Here is an 11880-nt window from a genome sequence, read left to right as displayed (position 1 = left end):
GATATTTTCTTATGGTTTAGAGATTAAGTTGAACATGTTCCAAAAATTCAAAGACCATATTGATTAAATTAAAATTTTGGGTTCGGGGACGACATTTAACATTTTGTTATAATTCAAAGACTAAGTTGAACATGTTCTAAAAGTTCAGAGATTATATTTAGTCAAATTAAAAATTTATGGACCACATTATATATTAGGCTAAAATTTAAAAATCATATTGGTTAAATTGAAAATTCAAATATCATATTACACATTAAATCAAAATTTATGAACCATTTGTATCATTACCCCAAATTTCTACCCATAATTACTGCTGCAATTTCATGATGAGCCTGGGCGTCTCTTCATTTCTGCCACTGAATTTACAAGTTGTGAAAAACGATTGAATAAGCTCAAACACATTCCACATTGTTTCTGTAGGAATGCAGATGCCACTCCAAATCAAAGTTCACTTTCCAGATTCAGAAACTTTTATTGTATTTCCAGCATGTTAAATTTTTGCATAATTTTAGGAAATGAAAGAAAATCGGGTGAAATATCAAAAACAAACATCTATGCCGGGCTGAGAAAAAACTTAAAAAAAAAAAATCTTATTACCATTGTCAATCCAAAGTTTAGTATGTGATTACAGAAAGTTCCCAACTTTTTACCCAATAGTCAGTCACGACAGTTATCGGCCAAGGGCAGAGCAGCTCCTACTCGGACATAGTTTATGATGCTACATTTCAACCATGTAACATACAACACTATATACACAGCTGCGATAGATCGCCGCGTGACGCCAGACGAGACAGTTGGCCATTTCCAGATCACGGACTGTTAGACAGGGCAACTGATGAGAACACTGGTTGTCAGCTAGATTGTAATTGCCCAAAGGAAACCACCATAGACCTCGTAAGTCAGTGTTCTCTTCTACCCACGACGAAGTCGATTACCGAGGTTTTCCTCAGATGACTTTGTTCATAGAAAGAAGAGACGATGCCCCGTGCACAGAATGGAGCAAGGTTTCCGACATACTAATCTTTCGCCATGTTTTACTAGCTTCTGCTGTAACATTTGTGCTTCTACTTTGTCGACAAAAATCTGTGGAACCTTTGTACCTTTTCTTGGTAACGAGATGAAGATCGAAACCCGGGCGAGCTTTTCCTTCTCCTTCTCCACCGGAAAAGGAAATCTTCAGTGTCCAGGACATATGAGGTCTGTCATTAAACACTTACAATATCAGAAAGTGATCAAAACAAGGGAAGTAAAAGATGTTTAAGCTTGCTGAGAGTAGAATCTGCACTTCTCTTATCTAAACAAAAGACAGCAACACGTTACATCATCTAGAGGGATAAAGTAATCAGAACCTTCGATGAGTTGCAAGCCACTTTGCATTCCAGACCATTAACGACATGAATGCCCTCCAAGGCCATACAGAATACAGAATTTTCATCCAGGCCAGCATATTTACGTTTGTTCCTGTGTATATCAACAGTGAGTTACATTCTAGAAGGCATAGATCCTTGTTCGCATGCGACAAGTGGGTATGATGTGCTGATGGGACGTGCATGAAAAATCAAGAAACGTGGGTGAAATATCAAATTACATGAGTATCTATTTCAAAAGCTCCCATGCTCCTTACAGAAAAGAGTCGGGAAACATGAAGAAGGGCCACACAAGTCTCCACCTCAACCAAACCACATTCTTAATCAAATACTTCTCTGCGTTTGCTGTGCCTAAATGGCACATTAAACTAACAGTCTAGAAACCACGTTGGAGAACCAGAGAAATGGGTCCTCAACTAATTTAGAAAAAAACCTCTTGCTGATGCTGAATTTTTAAAAATATCTACTGTCTTCTCGGGAGTTCTACATTTGTGAGTTTAAAGAGTTATACCCACCTTGAAAGAAATATGTCATGTGGCTCCTTTCTGATAGGAGAGGCTATCAGATAATCATTGTGCAGATAAGCAGCAAAATTAGGGTCTATGCAAACCGCAAACACTTCCGGTTTTTCATTTGGATTGTCCATCAGCTGAATGGACAAAGAAGGAGCAGCAAATGACTGCAAAAGGAACAGAAAAGGTTATGGATACCCAGAAGGGGAACAAAAGAAACAGAAAGTTCACCAGGCAAGTTGTCAAAAACAATGTCATTCACGGAAATTTGAACTTACAAATTCAATTCTGTATATGTTCTCATCATGGAGGAAGATGCGTGCATTCTCATAATACACTGGATCAACAAACCTCGCACTTTTCCTTGATTTCTCGTAATCAAACAATTGAAGAAGCTTATTGTCCATATCATCAGAAGCAACTAATTGAAGCTGTAAGAAAAAATTGCCATTCAAAATACTTCTAAAAACTTTGAAAGGTGAACTCAATGTTGGAAAAAAAATTATATATATGTACGAGTCAGCTGACCTGCTTCACGAGCTTATATATCAACTTGTCCAATGTAAAGAGCACATAAGACTGATTTCCAATTATGTCTCTGCATTCGTCCTCAAATTTTGCATTATCAATGGTCCCATCAAGCAGGTTGTACAGGATCCTCATAAACCTGCAAAGTGTAATAACTTGAAGTAAGGAGAATCTATCTACTCTGACAATAATTCAAGAGGTGACTACTACTAGACCTGGCATATGGATCTGGAGAACCGATATCCTCCGAAATTCTGCGTCTATCAGTGTTTATTGAGTTCGTCTTTGCTGATAAAATTCTTTCGTAGAGAATCTGATTTCCAAGGATGTTCAATGGATTCAGTAGCTGCACAGAAGAATAAACAAACTGCAGAACCAAATTTCAAACAGCCTTACTTGATGAAGCCTAAAAAGCACATAGAAATCATCATTTCCATAGAAAATCTGGGAACACTTCCTCTCCGCAGGTAGAACAGCCAGCACACGCTTTGAAAGGGGCTTCACTGAAGAAAGGAAACGTTCTGACAGTGGCAACGAAGCAGAGTCTCCATTGCGAGGCGCATCAGATGTACCCTCTGCCTCATCCTCACTCTCAGCCTTACCATCATCATCATGGTCCACATCTTCCTCCTCTTCATTCTCTTCATGAGAGCACTCATCACCCGCAGAATTGCTACCCGATACATCACCTGTTTCAGAAACATCTTCACTGTCTTCCTCATCAGCATGATTTCTTCTCCTACCATCCCGGTTACATGCCTGTTCCACACCAACAGGGTGGTTCTCTCTGTCATCTGCATGGCAATTCGCCTTAGGCAGAGCCTTCGCTCCACCATCTCTATTGGCAGCAGAGTTGTCTTCCTCGTAGTCAGCAACTGGAGATAATTCACCTTCTTCTTTTTCAATTTTAGGGGACCCAAATGAATTTCCATTGTATCTGTTGGCTTTTGTGCCTTCCTCAAGCAATCCACTCCCAGCAACTTTTGTAGCAGTACCAGCCTGAAGCACCAAATTAGCTATAAATAGGCATTAAAAGAAACGGAGAATCGTTCATCAAGGCATATAGTCCACAGAGTCAATGGATTCAACTCTAACACTGGTGAATGTGCTATGAAATGCCTGAATGGGCAGAAACTCATACCTCCAGTAAGGGAACAACATCAACCTTTCGGTCCTCACTTGCACCATTGCTAGAATTACATGGTGGCACATCACCCCCTAAAATAGCAACAAAAAAAGTCATCATTGAGATCACTATCAACAAGTCAAGCAATATCATACATGTCATTAATTCATCTCTCAGACCTGACATTGCTGGCAATTTAACTCGTCCAAAACAATTTTCTGAATTTGCAAGCTTCGCGTCGTCAGTGGCTGGTTCGGCAGACCCAGCTTCTATCTTCAACCTAGACATTTCTTCAGTCACATCTGCATTCTTTAGTTCCTTCCCAGGAAAATGAACGCAGTGACCAGAATCATCCCCACGGGCATGCTCTGGATCTAGGCAACTGTTCTCTTTGATTGACATGTTTCCATTTGGCAAATTTATCCTAGAAGTACTTGCCCCGGATGAAATATTCTCTGTCCTACTGTCCACAGGCTTTGGATGCTTTAGATCTACTCTAGTACCGTCAGCCTCTGGACTTCCATTAATTTCAACTCCCTTGGATGAAGTGACAATTCTAGCACCAGAAATGGTTTTGCCAACAACTTCAGCACTACCTTTCTTGTGGGACCTACAAGGAATACTCAGCATTGGCTCCAGAAATGTAGTCCATAGCCGCATAACTTTATTTAACTGTTCTTTGGTGGAGCAAACCTCTTCACATGAGTACTTAACAAGTTTGTGCAAGTCTTCATGAATGCTACCATCAGAGAATAAATATTCAAAATGGGGGACAATGGGCTGCCTATTTGCAGCGGCAATGGCGAGAATACTATCATCCTCTTTTTGCCTCTTCTCTTTCATTTCTCTGATCTCAGCAACCAAAGCTGCACAACAAAGTTGCATACGTTATTAGGCAAGAGAATAACCATGAATAAAGAGACCAAAACACATGAAGACCCACACACCCTACATAGTTTTCAAAGAAAGAGATGTATGCCACCAATAGCAAGCCTGCTGGTGGTGTGCAAAGGGATAAGAACAAGAAATCAAAGAGACACGTCTATTCGATGAGACATACGTCTAATGTCCACCAGAATTCTGGAGAATCAATTAAGCTTACATTTTGTGCTCAAGTTCTTTGAATCCTGCTGTTTGAAGTAGAAGCTGCGGTGATCAAGTGATTTGTAGTGGTTTTTGGCATATATATCAGCCCAAACCTTGTTAAAATCTGAACGACACTTTGTCCACTCCTCCTGCTTCTGTTTAAGGCGAATCAGTATGACAGGCAATGCAAGAGTGGGGTTTTTCCGAAGGATCTCCAGTACATCCAGGCCATGGTCACCATATAAACGTTCAATGCATCTTAAGTTAAGAGCTGAAAAAATGCAACATATGAGACTTGATGTGATTCAGTTGTAAACATAAACCTCAGTTAGGAGGCACTAAATTCAAGTATTTATTGAACAGTTTACGCCTGAATACAGACCAGTAAAATAATTCTCAACATGGATAGAAGTCTCCATATTGTGTATGTTGTCGCTAATGTTATTCAGAAGCTCCTCTGCACGCTTAGAAGTTGAGCTTACAGATTCCAGTAGCATGTCCAGTTCAAATCTACAGTAAGTTGCAAAGAGTCAGTAAGAAGCCACAACCTTTAATCCAATATTAACCAATTTAAACATGATATATGCACAGCGAAATGAAGCATTTATTAGCACTACTACTAATTTATAACAAAAAGGGAAACAGCAGCGTGCTGATGTACATGCCAAATTTAAATGTCCATGAATTGTACGACATAGAAAAAGATAAAGATAAAATAAGCTTAACTACAACTAGAAATGCTCTACCTATCATCTTCACATCTGAACAAGCTCTCTTCATACTGATTCCTTCGCATATGTTTGAAAGAGTAATCCTCGCTACCTGAAGTGACTGACACCCAGTGATCATTCAGTACTTGCGCACCAACCTCCGATCGCTGGCTTGCAGAAGGTATTGGATACTGCAAAGCAGTACAGGAAGGATCAAGTATCCCACAGAGAACATTACTCTCTTATCGGTAGTAAACAGAAGATGGAAAGACTTTCTATTGAGAAAATTATTTGCTAAGAAACAAATCTATTTTCACAACCTCTCCGAGAACATGAGAAAAATACGCAAGCACAAAAGTGAAGGCCTCTCAGAAACCAAAAATCAAGAAACATGAGGACATGTCGAGGAAAATTACATATGACATGTTAAATGAGAACTAATCTTCACAGCACTATTCCAATGTAGAATACAGAATAAGGCTGAAAGCCCAGGAAAATACACAATAAGCAAAGCAAGCAACAAACTACAAACCTCTCAAAAACCAAATTAGAGATCTCACAAGAGTTATCAATGCATCAGGAAAAACTGTAGATGCGGAATGAAAACCACCATTACACACAAACATAAGGATGTCCACATCGATTAAAAAAGACAAAAGGTCATCGCTGAAAATAAGAGCCATATGAATAATGAACAAGCAACCCTCACCAACAATGCAACCAAAAGTAAACTAACAAAACACTTACATCTTCTGGCAGAAGACGGTAGCTCGGAGTACAACGTTGACAATCAGAGAGGTCAAGTTCTTGAATGGATTTCCACATGTACTTCTCCTTATGTCTTTCCTTGTCCTTTGTTCCTTCAGGTTCACGCTTCTGTTCTTTATCTCTATCCTCTGCCTTCACTGATCTGGGTACACGACTATCACACGAGAGCGACTCTACAAGTGATAAAATAGCTATATCAGAATTTTTTCCATAAGGAAAAATATTTCACATGATTCCAGAATATAGCAATTGAGAATGGTCATTGGACCACCTCACACCAATATATGTAGAAAAGTTTAAGGGAAATCACTCAGAAAGGACAAAGAAGTGTTCTAAAGACTGACTTCAGGCAAAAGGTATGAAAGGGTAGTTTTACTTACTCTTACTCATGACACCGGCCAGAAAGCCATCTGCAAGGACATCAGTAATTAAAACACCTAACATGAAGCGAGAAAAGAATAAACCAGCCAACTTATGAACAATATCTCAGTCAATACCAATGTTTTCACAGCGTTCCAGAAAATCATTGAATTCATCCATGAGATCTGGAAACTTCCCCAGCAAATCAGTCACCTGTAAAAATTTGTACCGAATCACAAAAGATAAAATATGATTACATTTCAGTCAAATGAAAGTGATGAAGACGACAGTGACTCTCATTGGGCTCTATTTTATGACGTAAAAATTTCCTCTGTAAGGCTTTTGCCTGCCAAATTAAAAATTTTAAATAACTCTGAGTCCTCAAAAGATATCTTGAGAACGTTCATTTTCCCAAGTTCACTATCAAAAACCAAATGATTTAGTTACATCAAAAACTAGCAGGGCCAAAGTCTGAAGTCCATCTAGGAAGGGAACTAGCAAAAGGCAATAAACAGTTCAACAGTTCAATCGAGGAGCTAATAGATTCAGAAAGATTATGACAAGAACATATGAGGAAGAATCGTCTGTTTCAAAAGATAAAGAAAAAGACACGAAAAGATGGATTAGTTCATAAGTAGGATCACCTGACATCCTTTAACAGAGTGATGGCTTGATCCATCAAACATATGGATATTTTTAATAAAACCAGCGACCATAAATTAAAGAATACAGGAGCTGCCTAGACAGCCTACCAAATTTTGCAAGTCAATTCTTTTAATTATTCCATTGCTATACATGTGGAGACACTTCAGAAATGCCTGGTAATCATCTGAGCTGCCCAATCGCTCCTTAACCTTTTCACAGAAAATAAACCCTTCGTTGTACATGCCTGCACAACATTTGAGAACTGCATATGTAAATGAAGGATGAAAGAGAAGCAGCAAATAATTTCTCAACATCATGATGAACTGCTATAGTAAGCAAGAATTTAATTTACAAAGCTAAAATAATAATTTAAAAAATTCCACTTCAATCAAAGGCATATATTCCATTACTTATGTAAAATGGTTTCATGATTCTTCAATTGCTAAAAAAAATAAAAAGGAAAAATTGCAAATTTTACCAATAAAGATACGGGAAAAGCTATACTTAGGTACAGCACAAATTATCTATTTCCTAAACATGACAAGCCTATATAATTATACACAAATATAAACGATGATACGCCTAGCGGCAATACTACTATATGTATTGACACCATGACAAACCAACAGCTAATGGTGAAAATAAAATGGAAACAGGCAAGAAGAGAGCACAAACAGAAGAAGATCAGGAACCGACAATTTCAAATCCAATCATGGATTTTATGTTAGTCAGATTAAATCTTTGCACTCAAGAATTCAGAAATGAAGACAAAAAAACTATCTGCATGTATGTACGGAAGTTTTGTGCATGCATACACAAACATAAGATCCACCCCTAATGCCATGTATGAGGTTATACAAGAAAAAATGCAAATACTCATAGTGGGCATACAGTATACCATCTAGTTTCATGATTGACTCACTCTTCAAGGCATTTTTGTCATCAGCAAATGGCACATTCGCATTCATTCCAAAACCTTCAACTTTCCTGGAAGATTTCCTTTTGTCGGAAGACCTCTGCAAGTGGAGATCCTTATTATCATGTCCAGACTCTCTATCATCCTGTTCACGATTTATCCTATCTCGGTTATCCCTCTCGAGACGCTTTTTCTGGTCCCTATGTACCTTTATCATAGATTTCTCATCTTCCACGTCAGGACGATCAACACTAAGATCACGATCAGCATCTGAAGCAATAATCCTATCCCGACGATGGCATTGCTGACAAAAAGATAAGAACCAAATCCTTGTCCTCAAATCCCCCAGAAAGATAACATAAGAATTGTCAATAAGATCGAGCAACTACCTTGTCACTATGCATTTGCCGCATTGCAGGTGTGGCCATATTCCGCTCATTATAATGCTGTAATGAATTCTGACTGTACGGGATATTATGTGCCAAAGGTGTTGCGGAATTATCGGGTAAAAATCTTGTGAATTCCTCCAGCAAGTCTGCATGGTCCTCAAAAAGAGAAGCTACCTAAAGTAGATGACAGAGACAAGTTAAAAAAAAAAGATAGGGAAAGTTAGATGAGAAGAAACTCCAAAAAATTAAAAGCCGGAAATATAAAAAATTCCACAGGTAACAAGCTGACCTCGCTGTAGACCTCATTTATATCCTTGTGCTCCTTCCGATACATATTCAAAATCTCTAGAAATGATTTATAAACATGCTCATCATTTTGAAAACGTTTCTGCAGTTTAACAAAAACAAATTAGGGATCTGATGCACGCACTGAATCAAACGAGAAATAGGCAAATACATTACCTTTATCTTGTTTACAAAACTAATAGCTTCTTCAAACTCAACTGTCCTCTTAGTAGGAGCTTCATCCTCATCCAAAGTTATTTCATACCCTTTCGGTAAGAATGTATTGAAGCCCAAAATTAAATTGTTATGCCCCTTGAACAATTCCTTTACTCTAGCTATGACACCTACAGTATCAGTTCTGCAAATGTGAAGAAACACATCAAACTGGTGCTCATTAGTTCTCGTCGCTCAAACATCTGCTAGGGCTGTTGACACTACCTTTGAGCCTTGAAATCTTTCATGACCTCCAAGAACATGTCATACTTCTCCCTTTGATCTTGAAACATGTCTTTGACTTCCTTGAGATATGTTAAGGCATCATCTGTTGTCAATTTCTGAGAGGCACTAACCCCTCCTCCTCCTCCCATTCCGACTGCAGGAACTTGGGATTGCCCATACCTTTACACTCGAAAGGAAACCACAATATATACTCTACGTCAGCATAAATAGATACAAAAGGAAACTAAGTTTGGTACCTTATTCAATGTTAAGTCACAACATACTCTGATATCAAACCGCATAGTTTCCAAAAGTTATACACAACAGCATGAACAGGCAAAAGAAAATAGAATTTGTTATATTTTTAGATCTAGATAGTTTACGAGAAAATAAACCTGCCCAATACAGCAGACTATGATTATTTTGCATAAGACGGCTAGAGCCTAGGACAAGCATCAATCGGATCCACTTCAAAAGCATACTCTGTTGATGGATTAATAGGGCATGATAGCAAAGCGAAGAAAATCTGATCTTAAGTAACCATCTTGGCCTTGTTCTCCAGAAAAGTTCAGCAAGTCCCACCCAAATTATATGTCAATACTTGATCCCTCCCACAAAGCAAACTACCATCCATACAATCTCACCCAGAAACGAAAAAGAGAAACTCCGTAACTTACGTTTCCAATATCCCAAGATCAACCTTGAGCATCAACAGTGACCAAAAAAAAAAAAAAACCTATTTACAGGAGAACAAGAGACCGTCCCCTGAGTACCACGATCAAGCTAACTCGTTTTCATCAATATAAATAACCAATAGCCAGAATCTCCCACAAACACAGAAAGACAACATAACCAGCGAGATCAAGAGAGAGAAAGATTGGAAACTTACAATTCCCCCTTTGAAGAACCAAAGGGCCGTTTGAATTGAGAGTCAGGGTAGACATCATCCCTTATTCTCTTCATTGCTAACAAAAGAAAACATAAACACACAAGAACAAGCCTGCTCTTCACACCAAATACACAACAGCATAAAAATACAAAAGCGGCAAGACCCAGAGGACAAAATCTCCTGATTAACTTACTCCGCAGTTCCTCAGTTGCTTATTGCAATATATACAACACTGAGGAATTAGCAGATCTCAGGCACAGAAGAAAAGAAAGGAAGAAACAAAAGCACTAGGCTTTGATCGCTTTACGAAGGAACGAAAAGAAAACAGCAGTGAACAACACGTCTTCCAACTCTCTACCTCTCAAAAAACTCACAATCACTTGCACACATGAGAGGGAAGAATCGGGAGACACCCAGAGAGCGAGAGAGAGAGAGAGAGAGAGAGAAAGTGAAGAAAAGGATGAATTTTTGCGAGGAGCACGGGGCTTATATTGGGAGGGTATTGGCGAGAATAAGTGGAGTCGGGACGTGGAAGAAATCCTCGTTAGATTGCGAAATGTTTCGAGGAAAAATACGCTGCAAACAGGGAAACAGGAAACAAAAGAATGCCTTTGTTTGAGCTTGTTGGGGCATAAGGTGGTGTTAAAAGCCAAGAAAAAAAAATTAAATTAACGTTTTTCCGTTTTGCTTTTTCTTTTTTCCTTTTCTTTTTGTTCATTTTAAACTTAACGATGAGGTCTTTGAAGTCGTGTAGTTTGCTTCCCGTGGGCTTCAGACATGATGCATGGAAACGTTATTCTTTTTTTGTTATTTCTTATTTTAGCTCTTGCCCTATTCGTTTATTACATCAAATTTGTTTGATCTTGACCGTATCGAATTAGGTAGACGTATTCAATTTTGGCGTCCTTATCAACCTTAGCCATGTTGCATACGATGTTCTCTCTAAAGTATCGTGTGTTTAACTTTCTAGTTCCGGAGAAATTTAAGTCCAATTTATGTTTATCCAATAAAGATTAGATCATACGTTAAATTTCAAAAGAGCCGGATGCCATTCAATATCCTCTCGTGATTGGGATTGCAAAGTGAGTATGCTAATTGTAATCACTAATAGTCTAGATTTAGTGAAAATCCTATCTGTTCGGGATCGACTTTCGCTTTTAAATGTTAACTTTTAATGTGCGATATTTGACTTTTGACAATCTATATGATGACTAAATCTTAATAAGTGGATAAATTCCTTTGCGAATATAGAGGTCGACAAATGAAAGTCGAGTATGATTGTAGATGGCTATCTATATTTCCCAAATTGAGTGAACAATCCAATACTGAGCAGCAAGTATTCTTTTTCAGAGATGAAGGTTCTAATAAATGGATTATAGCGTGGTTATGGTTAAATAGACATGACTTGTCAAACAACCTTATTAAGAGCTAAATCTTACATTCTACCTGAGAACTTGTAAAGAGAATTATAACAAAATATTCGCGTTTGCACAATTTTAGTACAAAAACATATGTTTGTCAAATAGTTTTATCACTGTTTGTTTTACGTTGAAGACATAGATCAATTCTCTATAAGCGCAAAAGTTCGAGAAGATACCAATTTTTTTTGGATGGTAACAAATTATCAATTTATTTATTAACTTGTCAACTTTTATTTGCCTAATTGACTAGCTCTTGGAATTTTCTAACTTTTATATGAAATTATCAACCTGTGTTTGATTTTTTCTAAAAAAAAAAATTACTACTTTTTCATAGTTTATTTATCTTAATTACCAACATTTTGCATTTATTAACTCTTTGTAGAAATTTACCAAACAAAAACAGTGCGACTCGCCAACTTTTCTCTATTGAACTACTATAA

General features: G+C 37.9%; 1 protein-coding gene across 4 annotated transcripts; it reads right to left on the bottom strand.

The window, feature by feature from the left end:
• Nucleotides 1–567: 567 nt before the first annotated feature.
• On the bottom strand, nucleotides 568–10606 carry LOC115757502 (paired amphipathic helix protein Sin3-like 2). 4 transcript variants are annotated; one of them, XM_030697755.2, is made up of 23 exons: nucleotides 10213–10602; nucleotides 10020–10130; nucleotides 9131–9310; nucleotides 8870–9050; nucleotides 8697–8795; nucleotides 8408–8581; nucleotides 8025–8322; nucleotides 7210–7346; nucleotides 6595–6670; nucleotides 6478–6507; nucleotides 6077–6270; nucleotides 5366–5520; nucleotides 5002–5129; nucleotides 4636–4890; nucleotides 3713–4399; nucleotides 3549–3625; nucleotides 2804–3406; nucleotides 2623–2720; nucleotides 2408–2546; nucleotides 2158–2310; nucleotides 1883–2046; nucleotides 1350–1461; nucleotides 568–1199 (listed from the first exon to the last, which is right to left on the bottom strand). In XM_030697755.2, exons 2-23 carry the CDS (start codon nucleotides 10091–10093, stop codon nucleotides 1065–1067), a joined length of 4149 nt encoding a protein of 1382 aa, XP_030553615.2. In that variant the 5' UTR covers nucleotides 10094–10130; nucleotides 10213–10602; the 3' UTR covers nucleotides 568–1064. The 4 variants fall into 4 exon arrangements, with proteins under 4 accessions (XP_030553615.2, XP_030553614.2, XP_030553616.2 ...); XM_030697754.2 differs by having other exon boundaries at nucleotides 10020–10095; XM_030697756.2 differs by having other exon boundaries at nucleotides 8025–8319; nucleotides 10020–10095.
• Nucleotides 10607–11880: the final 1274 nt, after the last annotated feature.

This window comes from Rhodamnia argentea, chromosome 11 (genome assembly GCF_020921035.1).
Source record: "Rhodamnia argentea isolate NSW1041297 chromosome 11, ASM2092103v1, whole genome shotgun sequence".
Lineage (NCBI taxonomy): Eukaryota > Viridiplantae > Streptophyta > Magnoliopsida > Myrtales > Myrtaceae > Rhodamnia > Rhodamnia argentea.
Note: the sequence above shows the minus strand (reverse complement) of the source record. Positions and strands in the feature narration are given on the sequence as shown.

Bases quoted from the DNA above. Each gene is read 5' to 3' on its own strand.
- LOC115757502 (XM_030697755.2), bottom strand. From the start codon at position 10,093: ATGAAGAGAATAAGGGATGATGTCTACCCTGACTCTCAATTCAAACGG. The intron at 5,521-6,076 runs GTAAGTGTTTTG...ACTGCTTTGCAG, and splicing joins ACCGTCTTCTGCCAGAAGAT to TATCCAATACCTTCTGCAAG. The intron at 4,400-4,635 runs GTAAGCTTAATT...TTTGTTGTGCAG, and splicing joins AAAGAACTTGAGCACAAAAT to CTTTGGTTGCTGAGATCAGA.